The 20,926-nt window shown below is 42.1% G+C and overlaps 1 protein-coding gene across 1 annotated transcript in view; it reads left to right on the plus strand.

The window, feature by feature from the left end:
- Positions 1-19,461, plus strand: part of SLCO1C1 (solute carrier organic anion transporter family member 1C1) — a 50,804-nt gene extending 31,343 nt beyond the window's left edge. Inside the window, exons 10-15 of the mRNA XM_005296587.5 lie at positions 7,303-7,498; positions 8,923-9,088; positions 9,635-9,819; positions 15,731-15,795; positions 17,030-17,147; positions 18,345-19,461. Coding sequence (XP_005296644.1) covers positions 7,303-7,498; positions 8,923-9,088; positions 9,635-9,819; positions 15,731-15,795; positions 17,030-17,147; positions 18,345-18,567 — 953 coding nt within the window. The 3' untranslated portion in view covers positions 18,568-19,461. The remainder of the gene's footprint in view (positions 1-7,302; positions 7,499-8,922; positions 9,089-9,634; positions 9,820-15,730; positions 15,796-17,029; positions 17,148-18,344) is intronic.
- Positions 19,462-20,926: the final 1,465 nt, after the last annotated feature.

Below are 20,926 nucleotides of genomic sequence, written 5' to 3' on the forward strand. Positions count from 1 at the left end.
TTTTAAAAGAGCTAGCTGAGGAGCTCACTGGACTATTAATGTTGATTTTCAATAAGGGTATGTCTACACTACGAAATTAGGTCGAATTTATAGAAGCTGGTTTTATAGAAATTGGTTTTATACAGTTGATTGTGTGTGTCCCCACATAAAAGGCTCTACGTGCATTAAGTCGGCAGACCGCGTCCACAGTACCGAGGCTAGCATCGACTTCCGGAGCGTTGCACTGTGGGTAGCTATCCCACAGTTCCCGCAGTCTCCACTGCCCATTGGAATTCTGGGTTGAGATCCCAATGCCTGATGATGCAAAAACAGTGTCGCGGGGGGTTCTGGGTACATGTCGTAAGGCCCCTCCCCCTCCGTCAGAGCAACGGCAGACAATCAATTCACGCCTTTTTACCTGGGTTACCTGTGCAGACAACATACCACGGCAAGCATGGAGCCCGCTCAGCTCAGCTCACCATCACCATATGTCATCTGGGTGCCGGCAGACGTGGAGCTGCATTGCTACACAGCAGCAGCTAATTGCCTTTTGGCAGTAGACGGTGCAGTATGACTGGTAGCCGTCATCGGCTATCTGGGTGCTGGCAGACGTGGGGCTGCATTGCTACACAGCAGCAGCTCCTTGCCTTTTGTCAGTGGATGGTGTATTATGATTGATATCCATCATCGTCATATTCCTCAGTGAGTTCAATCAGAGGCACCTGGGCAGACATGTTTTGTCTCCTGGAGACTCAGTCCTGCTGGCAGTCCTATTGAACCGTCTTGATGATGATGGCTAGCAGTCGTAATACAGCATTTTCTGCCAAGCACCCAGAAGATGCCAATGGCTATCAGTCATGCTGCACCGTCTGCTGCCAGCTTAAGATGTAAAAAATAGATGGACCAGATTTGTTCTGTATTCATTTGCTTCCTGCTCCCTCCGTGAAATCAACGGCCTGCTAAACCCAGGGTTTTGAGTTCAATCTTTGGGGGGGCCATTCTGTGTGACCGTTGTTTGTGTTTCTCCCTGATGCACAGCCATCTTTGTTGATTTTAATTCCCTGTAAGCAATGTTGTCACTCGCCCCTCCCTCCTTCCCTCCCTCCGTCAGACAATAGTTTCACGCCTTTTTTTCAGCGCAGATGCCATAGCACTGGGATCATGGAGCCTGCTCAGATCACAGCAGCAATTATGAGCACTATGAACACCACGCGCATTGTCCTGGAGTATATGCAGAGCCAGAACATGCCAAAGCAAAACCAGGCGAGGAGGTGATTGCAGCGCGGCGACGAGAGTGATGAGGAAATTGACATGGACATAGACCTCTCACAAAGTACAGGCCCCAGCAATGTGCAAATCATGGTGTTACTGGGGCAGGTTCATGCCGTGGAACGCCAATTCTGGGCCTGGGAAACAAGCACAGACTGGGGGGACCGCATCGTGTTGCAGGTGTGGGACGATTCCCAGTGGCTGCGAAACTTTCGCATGCGTAAGGGCACTTTCATGGAACTTTGTGACTTGCTTTCCCCTGCCCTGAAGCGCCAGAATACCAGGATGAGAGCAGCCCTCACAGTTGAGAAGCGAGTGGCGATAGCCCTGTGGAAGCTTGCAATGCCAGACAGCTACCAGTCAGTCGGGAATCAATTTGGAGTGGGCAAATCTACTGTGGGGGCTGCTGTGATCCAAGTAGCCAACACAATCAAAGACCTGCTGATATCAAGGGTAGTGACTCTGGGAAACGTGCAGGTCATAGTGGATGGCTTTGCTGCAATGGGTTCCCAAACTGTGGTGGGGCGATAGATGGAATCCATATCCCTATCTTGTCACCGGAGCATCAAGCCTCCGAGTACATAAACCGCAAGGGGTACTTTTCAATGCTGCTGCAAGCCCTGGTGGATCACAAGGGACGTTTCACTAACATCAACGTGGGATGGCCGGGAAAGGTACATGATGCTCGTGTCTTCAGGAACTCTGGTCTGTTTCAAAAGCTGGAGGAAGGGACTTTCTTCCCGGACCAGAAAATAACCGTTGGGGATGTTGAAATGCCTATCGTTATTCTTGGGGACCCAGCCTACCCCTTAATGCCATGGCTCATGAAGCCGTACACAGGCAGCCTGGACAGTAGTCAGGACCTGTTCAACTATAGGCTGAGCAAGTGCTGAATGGTGGTGGAATGTGCCTTTGGACGTTTAAAAGCGCGCTGGCGCAGTTTACTGACTCGGATAGACCTCAGCGAAGCCAATATTCCAATTGTTATTGCTGCTTGCTGTGCGCTCCACAATATCTGTGAGAGTAAGGGGGAGACATTTATGGCAGGGTGGGAGATTGAGGCAAATCGCCTGGCCACTGATTACGTGCAGCCAGACACCAGGGTGGTTAGAAGAGTACAGCAGGGCGCGGTGCGCATCAGAGAAGCTTTGAAAACCAGTTTTGTGACTGGCCAGGCTATGGTGTGAAACTTCTGTTTGTTTCTCCTTGATGAACCCTCCGCCCGCCCTCCCTCCCCGTTCACTCTACTTCCCTGTAAACTAACCACCATGCCCTCTGCCCTTCGAGCACCACTTGCAGAGGCAATAAAGTCATTGTTACTTCACATTAATGCATTCTTTATTAATTCATCACACAACTAGGGGGATAACTGCCAAGGTGGCCCGGGAGGGAAGGAAAAGGACACACTACAGTTTAAATCTTTAAAACTTTAACACTTATTGAAGGCTAGCCTTCTGATGCTCGGGCAATCATCAGGGTGGAGTGACTGGGTGGCCGGAGGCCCCCCCACCGCGTTCTTGGGCGTCTGGGTGAGGAGGCTATGGAACTTGGGGAGGAGGGCTGTTGGTTACACAGGGGCTGTAGCGGTGGTCTCTGCTCCTGCTGCCTTTCCTGCAGCTCAACCATACGCTGGAGCATATCAGTTTGATGCTCCAGCAGCCGAAGCATCGACTCTTGACTTCTGTCAGCAAGCTGACGCCACCTATCCTCTTCAGCCCACCACTTGCACTCTTCAGCCCGTGATTCAACCCGCCAGCTCTCCTCTTGTTCATATTGTGCTTTTTTGCACTCTGACATTGAATGCCTCCACGCATTCTGCTGTGCTCTGTCAGCGTGGGAGGACATCTGGAGCTCTGAGAGCATATCATCCCGAGTCCGCCGTTTTCTCCTTCTAATCTTCACTAGCCTCTGTGAAGGAGAAACATTTGCAGCTGGTGGAGGAGAAGAGAGAGGTGGTTAAAAAAGACACATTTTAGAGAACAATGTGTACACTCTTTCACGTTAAATTTTGCTGTTCACATTACACAGCACATGTGCTTTCGTTACAAGGTCGCATTTTTCCTCTTATATTGAGGGCCTGCCGGTTTGGTGTGAGAGATCACTCATGCAGTGCCAGGCAACAGATTTCGGCTTGCAGGCAGCCATGGTAAGCCACAGTCTTTTGGCTTTTTTAACCTTCTTAACATGTGGGAATAGTTTCAAACAGCAGCGCCCTCATTTCCCATACCAAGCACCCATTGGATTGGCCATTTAAAATGGGTTTGCAATGTAAAAGGAGGGGCTGCAGGTTTCCGGGTTAACATGCAGCACAAACCCAACTACCCCCCCCCCACACCCAATTCTCTGGGATGATCACTTCACCCCTCCCCCCACCGCGTGGCTAACAGCGGGGAACATTTCTGTTCAGCCGAGCAGGAACGGGCACCTCTGAATGTCCCCTTAATAAAATCACCCCATTTCAATCAGGTGACCGTGAATGATATCACTCTCCTGAGGATAACAAAGGGAGATAAGGAATGGATGTTGTCTGCATGCCAGCAAACACCGGGACCATATGCTGCCATGCTTTGTTATGCAACGATTCCAGACTACGTGCTACTGGCCTGGCATGGTAAAGTGTTCTACCATGGCGGACGGGATAAGGCAGCCCTCCCCAGAAACCTTTTGCAAAGACTTTGGGAGTACATGAAGGAGAGCTTTCTGGAGATGTTCCTGGAGGATTTCCGCTCCATCCCCATACACATAACAGACTTTTCCAGTAGCTGTACTGACCGCGATTGCCAGGGCAAATTAATCATTAATCATTAAACACACTTGCTTTTACCATGTGTAATATTTACAAAGGTACACTCACCAGAGGTCCCTTGTGTGCTCTCAGGGTCTGGGAGCACGCCTTGCGTGAGTTCGGGGGTTACTGGTTCCAGGTCCAGGGCGATAAACATATCCTAGCTGTTGGGGAAACCGGTTTCTCCGCTTCCTTGCTGTGAGCTATCTTCATTGTCTTCATCATCATCTTCCTTGTACCCCGAACCTGCTTCCCTGTTGCGTGATTCTCCATTGATGGAGTCAAAGCACACGGTTGGGGTAGTGGTGGCTGCACCCCCTAGCATGGCATGCAGCTCCGCGTAGAAGCGGCATGTTTGCGGCTCTGCCCCGGACCTTCCATTTGCCTCTCTGGATTTGTGGTAGGCTTGCCTTAGCTCCTTAATTTTCACGCGGCACTGCTGTGCGTCCCTGTTATGGCCTCTGTCCTTCATGGCCTTTGAGACTTTTTCTAATATTTTGCCATTTTGTTTACTGCTACGGATTTCAGCTAGCTCTGATTCATCTCCCCATATGGCGAGCAGATCCCGTACCTCCCGTTCTGTCCATGCTGGAGCTCTTTTGCGATCCTGGGACTCCATCATGGTTACCTGTGCCCTCCACGCTGGGCAAACAGGAAATGAAATTCAAAAGTTCGCGGGCCTTTTCCTGTCTACCTGGTCAGTGCATCTGAGTTGAGAGTGCTGTCCAGAGTGGTCACAATGAAGCACTGTGGGATAGCTCCCGGAGGCCAATAACGTAGAATTCCGTCCACACTACCCCAAATCCAACCCGCAAAGGCCGATTTTAGCGCTAATCCCCTCGTCGGAGGTGGAGTAAAGAAACTGGTTTAAAGGACTCCATCATGGTTACCTGTGCTGATGAGCTCTGTGTGGTCACCTGTGCCCTCCACGCTGGGCAAACAGGAAATGAAATTCAAAAGTTCGCGGGCCTTTTCCTGTCTACCTGGTCAGTGCATCTGAGTTGAGAGTGCTGTCCAGAGTGGTCACAATGAAGCACTGTGGGATAGCTCCCGGAGGCCAATAACGTAGAATTCCATCCACACTACCCCAAATCCAACCCGCAAAGGCCGATTTTAGCGCTAATCCCCTCGTCGGAGGTGGAGTAAAGAAACCGGTTTAAAGGGCCCTTTAAGTCGAAAAAAAGGGCTTCGTCATTTGGACATGTCCAGGCTTAATTCGATTTAACGCTGCTAAATTCGACCTAAACTCGTGGTGTAGACCAGGCCTAAGTCTTGGAGCACTGGGGAAGTTCCAGAAGATTGGAAAAAAGCTAATGTTGTGCCAGTTTTTAAAAAGGGTAAATGGGATGACCCAGGTAATTATGGGTCTGTCAGTCAGACATTGATCTTGGGCAAGATAATGAGCTAGCTGATATGGGATTCAGTTACTAACTAGAACTAAAGGAGGGTAATATAATTACTGCAAATAAACATGGGTTTATGGAAAATAGATCCTGGCACACTAACTTGATAACTTTTTTTGATGAGATTACAAGTTTGATTGATAAAAGTAATAGTGTTAACGTAATATACTTAGACTTCTGTAAGGCATTTGACTTGGTATCATATAACAATTTGATTAAAAAACTAAAATTAACGTGGCACACATTAAATGGATTAAAAGCTAGTTAACTGATGGGTCAAAATAAAACTTTAAACGGGGAACCATCATTGAGTGTGGCTGTTTCCGGTGGGGGTCCTGAAGAGATTGTTTTTTGGCCCTATGCTATTTTAACATTTTTATCAGTGACCAGAAAGAAAACATAAAATCATCGCTGATGAAATTTGCAGATGACACAAAAACTCGGGGGGGAGTGGTAAATAATGAAGTGGACAGGTCACTAATACAGAGCAATCTGGATCGCTTGATAAATCGGGTACAAGCAAACAGTGTGTGTTTTAATACAGCTAAATGTAAATGTTGGAACAAAGAATGTAGACCATACTTTCAGGATGTGAGACTCTATCCTTGGAAGCAGAGACTCTGAAGAGATTTGGGGGTTGTAGTGGATAATCAGCTGAACATGAGCTGAACAGTGTAACAATGTGGCCAAAAGAGCTAATGCCATCTTGGGATGCATAAACACAGGATTCTTGAGTAGGAATATTTTATTTTACCTCTGTATTTGGCACTGGTGCAACTACTGCTAGAATAGTAGTTCTGGTTCGGCCCACAATTCAAGAAGGATGTTGACAAATTGGAGAGGGTTCAGAGAAAATACAGGAGACTGATTAAGAATTAGAAAACACGCCTTATAGTGGTAGACTCAATCTATTTAGTTTAACAAAGAGAGGTATAAGTAGTGCCTTGATTACAGTCTATAAATACCTACGTGGGGAACAAATATTTAATGATGAGCTCTTCAATCCAGCAGAGGCAGTGGCTGGAGGTTGAAGCTAGACAAAGTCAGACTGGAAATAAGGTATAATTTTTAACAATGAGAGTAATTAACCATGGGAACAGTTTAGAAAAATTCATGGTGGATTCTCCATTACATACAATTTTTGAATTAAGATTGGAATTACTTTGGGGCAGTTCTATGGCCTGGGTCATACGGGAGGTCAGTGTCAATTATCATAATGGTCCCTTCTGGCCTTAGACTCTATGAATCTAGAGTATCCATTGAACCACACCTCCTTTTGTCACACTGTTGGGTTCCTATTACAGAAATCTCTGATCTGCCATACAGAATAAAATACTAGATTTTTTGGCTTATAAATTAGGCAGTCCAAAATAAGCATGGTCATCACAGTGAAATGTTTCTATAGTATATTTAGTTACTCATGGGTGAGAGTATCTGTTAAGGTGTCTTCTAACATCCTGTTATGAATTTTACAATTTATCCTGTTTTACATTATACAAAGTTGAGCATGGACTGAGGCCCATTACAGAAACGGAAATATAATAATAATAACTAGTAGCCATCTAGCACTTTACATCAAATGGAATGTAAAAGCCTACTGAAACACTCATTTAACAGTCTGTATTGCAGTCCATTTGGCATGATGATTTTGCACCATAAATGAATCACTTTGCAAGAAAATGATCAGCAGTGACTAGCTGATGCCGTACAATTTTAATGTTAAAGTTGCAGCTGTAGATGGGAGGGTTGTCATTCAGACAGTTGCCAAATGTTCATTTTGTGGGCTCCCTTAGCAAATATGGCTGGGCATAGCAGTCCTCCTAGTTCAAGCTTACGTGTATACTAATTTTTCTCATTTGTTTGTAGGTCTTATCAACATTCCTGCTGTGGCCTTTGGGATATTCTCAGGTGGACTGATTATGAAAAAATTCCAGATTAATGTTTTGGGGGCTGCAAAGCTATCCTTGGGATCATCCTTCTTTGGTTACCTCTTGCTACTTTCATTATTTGCAATGGGCTGTGAGAACTCGGACGTGGCAGGACTGACTGTGTCTTATGAAGGGTATGCTGGAAAGTGCAACGTTGAGTGCAAAGTTCTATTTTAAAGCAACCTGCTTCCTCAAAATATTCCACATATTCCGTGAATATACTCAACAGGGATCTAATCCAAAGAATCCAAAGTCTTCCCATTGACTTCAGCGGGATTTGGAGCAAAGCCCAGAATCCCTCTGTAATTGTTTTTAGCGCCCAAGCCCTTATTCTTCTCTATGCAGGTTATTCCTGTGTAGATGAATCGAAATTCATGGCATTTCCTGTGAGTTCTCTGATTGGGGAGTGGAGCTGTGCTGCTCCTCACAAAAAGCCCTTTTAATCCACAGATCCCTAGAGAGCTGAAGAGCTCAACAAGCCAAGAGGCATCCGTATCGGTGTTCCTTGCCTCTGTGTGCTGCTGAATACCCTTGGACTCTCTAACGCCCTCTGGACATGCCTGCTGTAGGGCTCCCCATAGCAGGACCACTGTAGAAAACCCTTCAAGGTGGAGATTTAAACTGCAGAGGGTGAAATAGTGCAGGTTACTTGACACTCTGAGTGAAATCCTGACCCCACTGAAGTCAATGGAAGTTTTGCCGTTGACTTCAGTGGGGCCAAGATCTCATACTCTGCAGTAATCTATACCAGTTTCCCCAACAGATGTTGATAGATGAATCCAATTGAACTTGACTAGTTGTCACTCCCATGAAACTCTACTGATTCCCCACCTCCGAGAGCCCCCTCACGGGACAAAGATGGAAAGGGTCAGCACAGTACGTGGAAGTGGTTGCATTCCCACTTTTCACACTATTGCAGCTGAGATCTGCAGGCACAAGCTTCCTTAGGCTTGCAGCAGCAGAGGTGACCCCAAGGACTTTCTGGATGGGCTTTCTGTGCTTGCTTCTGCAGCCACTCCATAAGTGATGCTCCCATTGAGGTCAAAGGAAGGTCTGTAGAGTAGATCGAGTGGCTGCAGGGTCAGGTCCTCAACTTAGATCAATCCATCTGTGATCACTTTCCCACCTCTTTTTCAATAGCTTTTCGGTAGGGATGATTTTTTCCCCTTTGCCATCAGAGTGACCAATGTTCTGAGCATTTGGGTCCAATTTTGTTTAATTGAATTGTGCCCCAGATGTTTCAGATGAATATATTAGAAAATAAAAACAATATATCAGTAGATACACATTGTTAAAACACTAGTTAACAATGCCCCTTTAATAAAACATATGCTGTATTTTAATAGGCATGTCATATTGTAGAATACTGTTTGATTGCAGAGAGGAAACATTTGGGAAGGGAAGTGGAAATAAAATATTTCAGTAGACTGAAGATTTAAGGCTACACTCAGGTACATCTTGCTGAAAATATAGCCCATGGTTTGAAGACATTTCTACTTAAAGCTGCTGAGAAACTGCATTTCATTTTGTTTCTGAGGTTTGTTTTGGTTTTTGTCAGAACAAAACAGGTCTCTAGCTATGAAGAAACCCTCTTTTCTGAGTGCAATTCGGGATGCATATGTTCAAAAAATGAATGGGATCCTATATGTGGGGAAAATGGAATCACCTACGTGTCGGCGTGTCTTGCTGGTTGCAAAACATCCAATGGAAGTGGAAAAACCTCTGTAAGAAACTTTTCTATCATCATTTATGATGCTTTGGTCTGTCTTAGCCTAGCTAGCTCTGTTATGGCAAGTGAACTGCAATTCTTTTTAAAGTAGGGATCTATGAGTTTCCTTAAGTTCCTTGGTTTTCGGCAATGTGCTACAGAAGATAAGAACTTTCTAGGGTGCGCTTTTTTGTTTTCATGGAAAATGTTCTGCTTTTCATAAAATGAAAACATGAACATTGAAAATGTAATTGTATTTGGAAAAAAATTGTTTTTTAGTTGTCAAAACCATCATTAGTTTGGGGGTTTTAAACAAAAACCTGAGATGTTTTGTCAATAATTGGACATTTCTTTGGAAATTTCTCTTTCAAGAAAAAATACTTTTTTAAATAACTTTTCAACAGCAGATTTTTGACCAACTCTAATTTTGGATTGGACACAGAGATTTTGACTGTCCAAGGGTCTGGAAAAATACAGTAAACAATATTGTAACATTTTAGGTGGTCCTCTGCTATACATAGCATATCTCAATAAACATATACTTTTACCTGCTATATTCCAGGTGTTTTATAATTGCAGCTGTGTGGGAATTACAGCGTCTCCATCAAGAAGCTCCTCAGCGGTGATGGGAGCATGTCAAAAAGGAAATGAATGTCCAAAAATGTTTCTGTATTTTCTGGTAATATCAGTCATCACTTCATATACTTTGTCAATAGGTGGTACACCTGGATACATATTACTTCTAAGGTAAATAGAGATAATTCCTTTTATTGGCAAATGTTTTCAAAGTGATTTGATATTAAAATCCATTTTCTGTCTTCATTCATAATACTGGGTGTCCTTTTCGACTAGTCTTAAAGGCAGCGGAAAGAGGATTTCAGAAGGTTTTTTAACCATTAAAAAGCTTCCTGACGAAATTATGTATAGCAATATAAATGCTACCAGATAAGCTACATTGTGCTTCTGATTAGATGGTACAAATAGCTTCATATCTAGGTTTATCATCAGCGTACATATGCTCACTTTGTTATAAAAAATAATACTCTGGGCCTGATTCTCATTTACACCTGATTCTCATTCTCATTAAGGCCACTTCTTATAGCTCTGATAGTGGAAAGTTACATAACTTTAAATGCCCTTTAAACTGCAAGAATGGTGGCAAATGATCTTAGAGTATCAGAGAATCAAGCCTTGTGTGTACGCATAGTCAGTCAAATTTTCATAGGTATTGAGTACCCAAAAATGCCATTGATTTAAGTGTGTGTGTGTGTGTGTGTGTGTGTGTGTGTGTGTGTGTGTGTGTGTTAAATAATTACAAAAGAACCTAGAGACAGACTAAAACCAAACCAGAAGCTGAAAATTCACTCCGATCCTCCCCTTAGGATTCATGACAAATTAGTAATTCCATATTATCAGTTAAAAATCTTGTATGCAACATAACAAAAGTAGAATTTATCTGGGATTTTTTTTTCTATTGTATCAATAACTGCCTTTCACAGAGACAGTCACATGTAATAGTGGACCAGAGGCACCATGACTTATCCAGTACTGAATAGAGGCTTGCAAGCTAATTTTCAGCAAATATATAGGGGATATAATATGATCTGTGTATAATCTTGATTTGTTCATCTTCGGTCTGCGCTCTCTGACTTCCAAGAACCTACGTTTTAGGCATCAGCCTCACTGCCTCTTGAAAAGCTTTCCTCCTCAGTTTCTTTGGCCAGACTCCCTTCAGCTTCCCTTGCCTAGCTTCCAAAATGCAAAAAAATAACATCTAGGTAACTGAGAGTGTGGAGATTGTATTTCAAATTGTCCCAACTTTTGAAAGAACTCATTTGACATATACCCTTTCTCACTGCAAGAGTTTAAGTATCATCCTGGACAGACAGTGCTAAAGCTGGAAATACTCTGAATATCGGGCTTTATGCAAAAATGCCACCATGAGATACTGAAGTAACATAATTTCAAGTGTGAGTCTAGCATAATCGCAGATATACACCTCTACCCCGATATAACGATGTCCTCAGGAGCCAAAAAATCTTACCACATTATAGGTGAAACCGCATTATATCGAACTTGCTTTGATCCGCCGGTATTTTTCAGTTCACCTCATAAATGTACTGTAGTGCAATCTCTTTATCATGAAAGTTGAATTTACAAATGTAGAATTATGTGTAAAAAAATAACTGCTCTGAAAAATAAAACAATGTAAAACTTCAGAGCCTACAAGTCCATCCAGTCCTACTTCAGCCAATCGCTCAGACAAACAAACTTGGTTACAATTTGTAGGAGATAATGCTGCCCGCTTCTTGTTTACAATGTCACCTGAAAGTGAGAACAGGTATTTGCATGGCATTGTTGTAGCCGGCGTCGCAAGATATTTATGTGCCAGATGCGCTGAAGATTCATATGTCCCTTCATGCTTCAACTACCATTCCATAGGACATGCGTCCATGCTGATGATGGGTTCTGCTCGATAACAATCCAAAGGAGACCGATGCATGTTCATCATCTGAGGCAGATGCCACCAGCAGAAGGTTGATTTTCTTTTTTGGTGGCTTGGGTTCTGTAGTTTCTGCTCCTTTAAGACTTCTGAAAGCGTGGTCTACATCTCATCCTTCTCAGATTTTGGAAGGCATTTCTGATTCTTAAACCTTGGGTCAAGTGCTGTAGCTATTTTTAGAAATCTCACATTGGTATCTTCTTTGCGTTTTGTCAAATCTGCTGTGAAAGTGTTCTTAAAACAAACATGTGCTGGGTCATCATCCGAGACTGCTATAATATGAAATATACGCAGAATGCGGGTAAAACAGAGCAGGAGACATACAATTCTCCGCCTCAAGGAGTACAGTCACAAATTTAATTGACGCATTATTTTTTTAACAAGCATCATCAGCATGGAAGCATGTCCTCTGGAATGGTGGCTGAAGCCTGAAGGGGCATATGAATGTTTAGCATATTTGGCACATAAATACCTTGCAACGCCAGCTACAAAAGTGCCATGCGAACACTTGTTCTCGACTTTTAGGTGACATTGTAAATAAGAAGCAGGAAGCAGCATCTCCTGTAAATGTAAACAAACTTATTTGTCTTAGCAATTAGCGGAACAAGAAGTAGGACTAAGTGGACTTGTAGGCTCTAAAGTTTTACATTGTTTTGTTTTTGAGAGCAGTTATGTAACCAAAAAAAATCTACATTTGTAAGTTACACTTTCACAATAAAGAGATTGCACTACTGTACTTGTATGAGGTGAATTGAAAAATACTATTTCTTTTGTTTTTTACAGTGCAAATACTTGTAATCAAAAATAAATATAAAGTGAGCACTGTACACTTTGTATTCTGCACTGTAATTGAAATCAATATATTTGAAAATATACAAAACATCCAAAAATATTTAAATAAATGGTATTCCATTATTGCTTAACAACTTGATTAATTTTTTTAATTGCATGACAGCCCTACTTGAAATGTATTGATGATTTCAGGTTCAATGTCACCAAGACCCTGTCTATTCTTGTTTTGTTTGTTTGCACCGTTTTATTTCAAACCAGGGTAAGCTGCACCAGTACAAGCCCCTTCTTCCAGCAGGAAAGCACATCTAAGAGGGGAGTTGTATTTGTGAAACAACATCAACTGCAAAAAATTCCCAGTACAGAATGAGCAGTGGTCATTGTTGGAATGAGTGTAGGAAATATAAAAGCTCAGCGTAATAAATTATTAAGCCACCATTTAAATTTTCAACTCAAAGGCATCTATATTTCTATCTGAAGAAATATTTAGGGAGGATAGAACTCCTTCTGTCAAAGTCAGTTGAAGTTGCCTGGACTCCACACACCTAGACATTTGCTACCATGTGATTTTTCCAATTTCAATTATCTATATGGAACAGTTTTGAAATGCTTTCAGCAATAATCGCAAATTTAAAAAAACACTTTTCATGACATAAATCAGAAGATAAAACTATATGCAAAACTTTGCATATAATTTGCAAACAGAAAAAGGGACTACACTTATTTTAAATTCAGTTAATTTAGTTAATTTACTGGGGGGCCAGATTCTGATGCCCTCACTCTCTGAGTAATCCCATTGAAACCAATGGGACTAATTGCAAACTACTCAGCGTGAGTAAGGGCATCAGAATCTGGCCCCTAGAAAATTAACAAAATGAATCCATTTTACAAAATGAATCAGTTCATTTGTCTGTTCGTGAATCATCTCCAAACATATTTGAATTTTTATGAAGTTGCTCATTATTGTGAAATCATTCAATGATTGGCTTTCCAAGAAAAATTTTATGAACAAAAAAATGAGATTATGTTCACAGAATGCAAATATGTGCACTTTAGAAACAAAATTACTGCCCAAGTGAATTTGCAGTTTTCATTCAAGCAACCATTTTTTTTTTTGGTGACATTTTCAGCCAACTCTAACATTAAAAGTTGGTTCTGGTACTTGGTGCAAACTGGCAAAAATATGAAATGTGAGATCCAAATGTGGCATATGAATGCAGAAGCTAAATCTCTACAAGACTTTAAGATTTAGTGACATTTGCTTCAAGGGTTTACAGGATTAAAATCAGTGAAATGTGCTTATGCCCAGTGACTGATTCATTTATTGTAGTGTTCCTTTAAAGGTATTAGGCTAATTAGGATTGCCAAAGGACTTTAGAAACTATTGAAGTTATATGACATTAATGAAATGCAGACGGGAGTAATTTAAGTAAAGGTATGCTATTACTAGAGAGCTATAAAGTGAAGAAGGGTCACCCTAAGTTGTCTCTGAATGGACTGGCTTTCAGTGTATGGGGAAATATAGCTTCTATTGAGGAGCTGATATACTAGTTCAGGGGTCGGCAACCTTTCAGAAGTGATGTGCCGAGTCTTCATTTATTCACTCTAATTTAAAGTTTCGCGTGCCAGTAATACGTTTTAACGTTTTTAGAAGGACTCTTTCTATAAGTCTATAATATATAACTAAACTATTGTTGTATGTAAAGTAAATAAGGTTTTTAAAATGTTTAAGAAGCTTCATTTAAAATTAAATTAAAATGCAGAGCCCCCTGGACCGGGGCGGTGTGAGTGCCACTGAAAATCAGCTTGTGTGCCACCTTTGGGACATGTGCCATAGGTTGCCTACCCCTGTAGTAGTTAAACAAATGCTCTGATGAAATTTTCAGTCAAATTGGAGCAACTCCTTAATATAAGGAATAATTTAAATAAAGGAGAAATTTAAATCTAAAGAAGCAGATTTCAGATACTAAATCTCTCTTTCTTGGTTTCCAGCATCTGAATGTATTAATTTTATTTGTAGATGGGGCCTGATTCACTAATTTCTTTGAACCTTTGTGTCATCATTTACACTAGTACAAAGTGAGTGTAAAAATATGAGGTTATTCTGCTCTATTAACATGTTACACCTACTTTTGTACTGGTATAAATGACTGCACAAGGGCAGGGCATTAGAGAATCAGGCCTATAAATGCGCTTGCTAAGAAGTTCTTTTGACTCTGGATACTTAGTTATGTTTTTGATGCAGGCCTTTTGTGTACTTTTGAGTGTTAGTTAAATAGATGGAGGGCCTGATTATCATTGACACTAAGGCTTCTTGACACTGCTGTGGCTGTGTACGGGGCCCTGAAAGTGGTCAGTCAGAGACGTGTCAATGAGGGGCTGTAGTATAAATGAGAATCTTCTGAAGAGGCTTTAAAATTCTTTTAAAATACCCTTTGAAGGGACGACTTCCTGGAATGTCTTTTCAAGACACTAAATTATTGTTTCTTGCAGTATGTCATTGCTGCCATCCTTAGATAATATTCTGGAAATGGTTTTGAGGAAAATAATGTGTCTTCATAGGTGACTTTCCCCATAGGTGTGGGGAACCCCTTGATTCCACAATCCTTGATTTCAGTGGAATTTGTGTGTTCTCCTTAGCTCAGGAGGCACCCAGTACCTTGTAGGCTTAAACTCCAAAACATTATATTTATCCACAGTACAGATTTAGCTTCAGCCTTCTTATTCAGCTACTTACATATGCTTAACAGGATGGCCAAGACATTAATAAATTGTATTATTAACTACCGTTAACACAAGGAAATGCATGTATCAGGTATAGCAAAGCACTTTGACACATGTCTAATTTTAAGCACATCAATAGTCCTATAGATTTCAGCGGGACTATTCATATGCTTAAAGTTAAGCCTATGCTTAAGGTCTTTGCTGGCCAGGGTCAGAATGTTTGTTTGTTTGCTATGTATGTAAGGGCATGGCCCTGCAGTCCTTGTGACTGCAAAACTCATTTACTTACGTCAGAGCTATGTTCATATTACTAGCCATCACTACATTGAGTCAGAAGGCTTTTGAAATGCTTGGCTGTGTGTTTGCAGAACTAATTTTCCACAGATTGTGTGAGTAACTCCTAAAAGTTGTTCCAGTTTGAAGATGCATTGCTGTCGTCTTAAAATTTCATATTGAATTTAGATGTTATGAATTCCTAGGCCTGATTTTCATGCCAGCACATTAAATTCATGCCTGTTGTAGTGCCACTGTAATCAATGGCATTACCTCAAAGTAAAACTAGCATAATAGAGTGGAAAATCAAGGCCCTCCATTTGTAATTAATGTTTTATTTCACTTTAACAATCATTTCTCTTTTTTTAGGTGCATTAAACCACAACTAAAATCTTTTGCGCTTGGTATTTATACCTTGGCAATAAGAGTTCTTGGTAAGTTTGGTTCTACACTTCATCTTATTTGGATACATTGTAGTACTGTTCTTATTAATTGCTTATGGCAGCAGTGACCTAGAATGTTGTCTAGAATTAACTTTAGCTGCCATATGCTTAGGAGAACTGTGAGAGAATTTGTGTTTTGTGAAACCTGTAAAAAAATTCCATTTATTATCAAAATGTTAACAAGTATTGAAAGAATATGCAAAGACAACAAGGAAACAGCAGTATTATTTCTAGAGCTGTTGTTTTTCATACAACATTAAACCATATTTGAGTTTCCTCTCCCTACCCTAGTTATTCAGAGACACTATGGCGATTGTCATAGTATAATGACTAGAACAGAATAGAATAGGGCCTCTGTTTCTGCTCAGTCTTTACTCAGACATATTTTCATTGACTTCAGTGAGAATTTGCCTAAATACAGGCCACTGATGTCAAGGGCAGATTTAAAGTCTTTCTACTGGCTTCAATGGGTGTTAGGGCTTGATCATATATCCTTTGCTCACATTAAACACCCACTAAAGTCAATGGGAGAGTTAAGTGTGCAAGGAATGCAGGATCTAACTCCTTATTTAAGCAACTGATATGACTGGTTCACATCAGCCTAATATATATAATCAAGTTGTTATTATGTGGAGAGATTAATAAGACTGGAACTTTTCAGCTTGGAAAAGAGACGATTAAGGGGGGGATATGCTAGAGGTCTATAAAATCATGATGGGTATGGAAAGTGTTATTTATTCCTTCTCATAACTCAAGAACTGGGGGTCACCAAATGAAATTAATAGGCAGCAGGTTTAAAACAAACAAAAGGAAGTATTTCTTCACACAACACACAGTCAACCTGTGGAACTCTTTGCCAGAGGATGTTGTGAAGGCCAAGACTATAACAGGGTTCAGAAAAGAATTAGATAAGTTCATGGAGGATAGTCCATCAATGGCTATTAGCCAGGATGGTGTTTCTAGCCTGTGTTTGCCAGAAGCTGGGAATGGGCGACAGACATGACGTGGATCTCTTGATGATTATCTGCTCTGTTCATTCCCTCTGAAGCACCTGGCATTGGCCACTGTTGGAGACAGGATACTGGGTGAGATGGACCTTTGGTATGACCCAGTGTGGCCATTCTTATGTTCTTATTATTGTGTATCATATTGTTAATAAATATATAAAATTAATAATATCTTAAATGCAAAAATCACATTAATGCTCTTTGTTTAATACTTACAGCAGGAGTCCCAGCCCCTGTGTATTTTGGAGTGTCAATAGACACCACATGCTTGAAATGGGGAAGCAAAAGGTGTGGGGGAAGAGGAGCGTGTAGACTATATGATTCTAATGCATTTAGGTAAGAGATTTGGTAAATTAATTCTTTCAGCTCACATATTTTAACTATGTTTACACATTGAGGACTAGAGCTGGTAGAAAATTATCGGTCAAAACTTTTTTGGATGGACAGTTGGGTTTTTAATTAAACAAAAATTATCATGGAAGGTATCTGCTTTTCTTGAAAGCAAAACCCCAAAACCAGAAAAATGGGGGGTGGGGAAATGATGGAAAACCAAAAATATTTTGGTTTGGGTCTATTTGGGGCTGAAACTCTTCAGTTTGGGGCACTTTGTGACTGATATTTATTCAGTTCCCCCTCCTTTTTATAGAAAGTTTAAATTTTCTGCAGAAACATCTCCCCCCCCCCCAGTTTTTTTTCCCTACTAGCTCTAGTGCAGACCAGACTGTGGTAGCTAATTGCTGCTGCACATTGGGACAATACAGAGATGGATCACAACAAGGCATTATGGTCAGGGAGCCACAAAAGCCTGTAACAAGGTGTGCTAGCTCTTTAAGGACCAGCCTAGGTTCAGTATAGCTACTGATTTCTTCCCAGGACAGAGACATTCTCAGAGATGTTCTATGGAACAACATCTAGAGACTAGAACAGCAAGACATGTTGGGAAATGGGGTTGGCATATAATAGTCTCCTCCTTTCTGGTAAAAAAGAGACTTGGAGGAAGCAGGGCTGCTGGTAGACCTCACCACTGAGGAGACAAGAAGTTAGGTAAGGAGTAAGTCCTGTTTTGAATAGTCCTATGGAAAGAAATAGAAAGATTAGGAACCTGGCAGGACTCGATTTTCATTTGGGGACTCCAGGTGTTTCTGTAACACAGTAACAAATAATTATAATAGTTCATAATTATTAATAATAAATGCCTGCATCACAGAAATGCCAGTCTTGTTGGTATCTCTGATGAAACTGCCAAGATTTGAATTGACTGCTAAAGAGATATAAACATTCCTCTCCCACTGAAGGACATTGGTAGGTTCAGTGTGTGGGAAGCTCATACTGCCACTGCCTATGCTGTACCTGATATATGGCTAAAACTCAGGGTGTTAAACAAACACCTTGCATTAACACCATATTCATTCAGTTTTACCAATTTTATCGGAATTATAAATGACTCCCTTCTGCAGAGTTCTTTCAGATGTAACTGAGGCATTAATTGTGTATTACCTTCATGGAAGACTGATTGAGGTTCTTCTTTTATAGATACATATATTTGGGATTAACCGTGGTCTTGGGCACCATGTCCGTTTTCTTGAGTATTGCGGTCCTTTTCGTCTTAAAGAAAAGGTATGTTCCACAAGACGAAAACATCGCAGCCAATGGAGGGAGAGGAATGGTCTCGGTACAAAACAGAAAAGATAATTTTGTCAATAGTGATTATTTAATTCAGACAACCTACTGGCCAGAAAAGGAAACTCGACTTTAGGAAAATGGATTTTTTCAGGGGGATTTTGACCAGCAGGGGGAGTTCCATACAGAAATCCGTCATAAGTGAACACGTTTTAGTGGGTGGATGTAACTGAGCATCCATTTTGAAAATGTTCCCCTTTATGCAAGTTTGACTGTAAATACCAAAAATCTTAGAATGTGTATAGGTCTGAAAATACAGTTCAACATGTGTCTTAAAAATATGGAGTGAAATTCACTCTTCTCCACACAAAGCCCAGGTAACAGACTCTTTGCAGGGAATTAAGTGGGCGTCCTGGAGGTGCCATTCACTTCTTAACCTGAAGGCAGGCAGTATGGCTGCCGCAGAGTTCCTCCTCAGCAACTCTTCTAGTTTTCAGTGTGAGGGGTAAGGGGTGGCCTGGAACCTATGGCCCAATCTTAGTGATCTCTTCCACATTGACCTATAAGGAATGGGCCTAGAAATACCCTTCATGGTACACAAGGGACATAGAGACCCCCTTCCACAGATGCTTGCCCCATACAACCAACCCAATTGAAACAGTTAAGTGACATCTTGGGCTTTCTGTGAGGCTCTCTACATGAGGTAAATTCCATCCATGATGTTTTGACCGTTCAGTGTTGTGGTTAGGAATTGCATCTCAAATTTACTCACACAACCTCTGTTAAATCATGGCATCAATAACAAAAAAGTTGTCACTAGTAAAACCACTACTCTGCCAAAGGAAATTTGGATTAAAGATACAGCTATTCTATGTTTTAAATGGTTTCTTACTGTTTGCTAACACTCAATGACTCTATAATTCCATACCTTTTTTATACAATGTAATAAGCAAGATGATATAACATATATCTGTTTAAAAAACAATGACAAGATCCTTTGGGAATAATAAAATAAATCCTCAGAGCAGCAGTCTTTGTTTATTTCCTTTTATTTATGTGTTTTAATTTATTTAATTCATCAGGGCAGAAATGTGTCAAAGCATCTAGATTGATTTTTTTTTCTTGGTTTTGGTTATATTTGTTCTTTGATATGTTTGTGAATAAGGAGAACTGGATGAATGTTAATATCTGTGTTAACCATGGAACAAGGTACTCTGAAGAGTTTACTGAAAATACCACTCCAGCCAATATCCTTCAAAGGAATGAATGCCTTTAAAGTGCCAAGTGACAGATATTCTTTACCTCTGGGTCATATTATTTGCAACGTAAGATCACATCACATGACTGTAAATCACATGGGCACTGAGTCTCAAGGGTGAATCTGTTACATTAGAATGGTACCCTGGCTGGTCAGATTTTACTCCTGAGGGCATTCTGCGCCAAAAAAATTAAAATTCTGGGCACAATATTTTAAAATTCTGCAAGTTTTATTTGTCAATAAATAAATGCAGAGGCTCCAGCATGGCAGTGGGGAGCACAGGCCTCTGGCTGTATGAAGGTGGGGATCACCCTGCAGCCTCCTCACCCCTGGGACATGGACTCAGTGGTGAGGCTGTACATGTCCCTGACCTAGCCCAAGGCCTGGGCCTGCTCCAGAAACACCCTGGAGCCCTGCTTCCCTGCTCCAGGTGTGGGTCAGGCAGGCTCAACCAGGCAGGATCCAAGTGTGGAGCTCAGTGCGGAGGGATCCAGGTGTGGGGTGAGAGGATTTTGTGTGGGACAATCTGGGTGCAGGCAGCTCAGTGGGGGATCTAGGTGGGGGGGATCTGGATGCACAGAGGCTCATTGGGGGGGTTCTAGGTGTGGGGGCAATGGAACTCTGCATGGGGGCTTTCAGGTGAAGGTTGTTGGGGCTCAGCAGAGGGGTCTGGGTGTGGGGCTCTCAATGGGGATGTCTGGGTGCTGGGGGAGTGGGGCTTGGTGGGGTGGGGATCTGGGTGCAGCTAGTTGGAGATCAGTGGCATGGGGATCTGGATGTGGGGGCTCAGGGAGGTGCAGGGGCTGGGGCTCATCAGGATGGGGCTTTGAATGCAGGGAGCTCAGTGGGAGGTGGTCTGGGTGCAGGGAGGCTCCAGATGCAGGGGTTGAAGTTGGGTGGGATTTGGGTATGAAGTGGGGGTCTGGGTGCACAGAGTGAGGCTTGGTGTGTCTGGGTATAGGAGGTCCAGATGCACGGGTGTTGGGTTGCTGGGGGAGCATCTCCCTGTACAGTGACCCCCTTTCTCCCCCGCAGCTGAGGAGCAATGGGGGCAGGAAGCAGGGGAGGATGCTGAGATTCCTGCAGCTGGGGAAGGTATCTGGAGATGGGTCTGACACAGCCCCAGCCATTCTTTGCAGGGGAAGAGGAAGTCCCATCCTCTCCTGCTTCCAGCCCAGCTGGGATTAGCAGCTGATGCCGGCTCAGGGTAGGAGCCACTGGCTGGGGTGTCTCCAGC

Source organism: Chrysemys picta, chromosome 1, assembly GCF_011386835.1.
Source record: "Chrysemys picta bellii isolate R12L10 chromosome 1, ASM1138683v2, whole genome shotgun sequence".
In the NCBI taxonomy this organism is placed as follows: domain Eukaryota; kingdom Metazoa; phylum Chordata; order Testudines; family Emydidae; genus Chrysemys; species Chrysemys picta.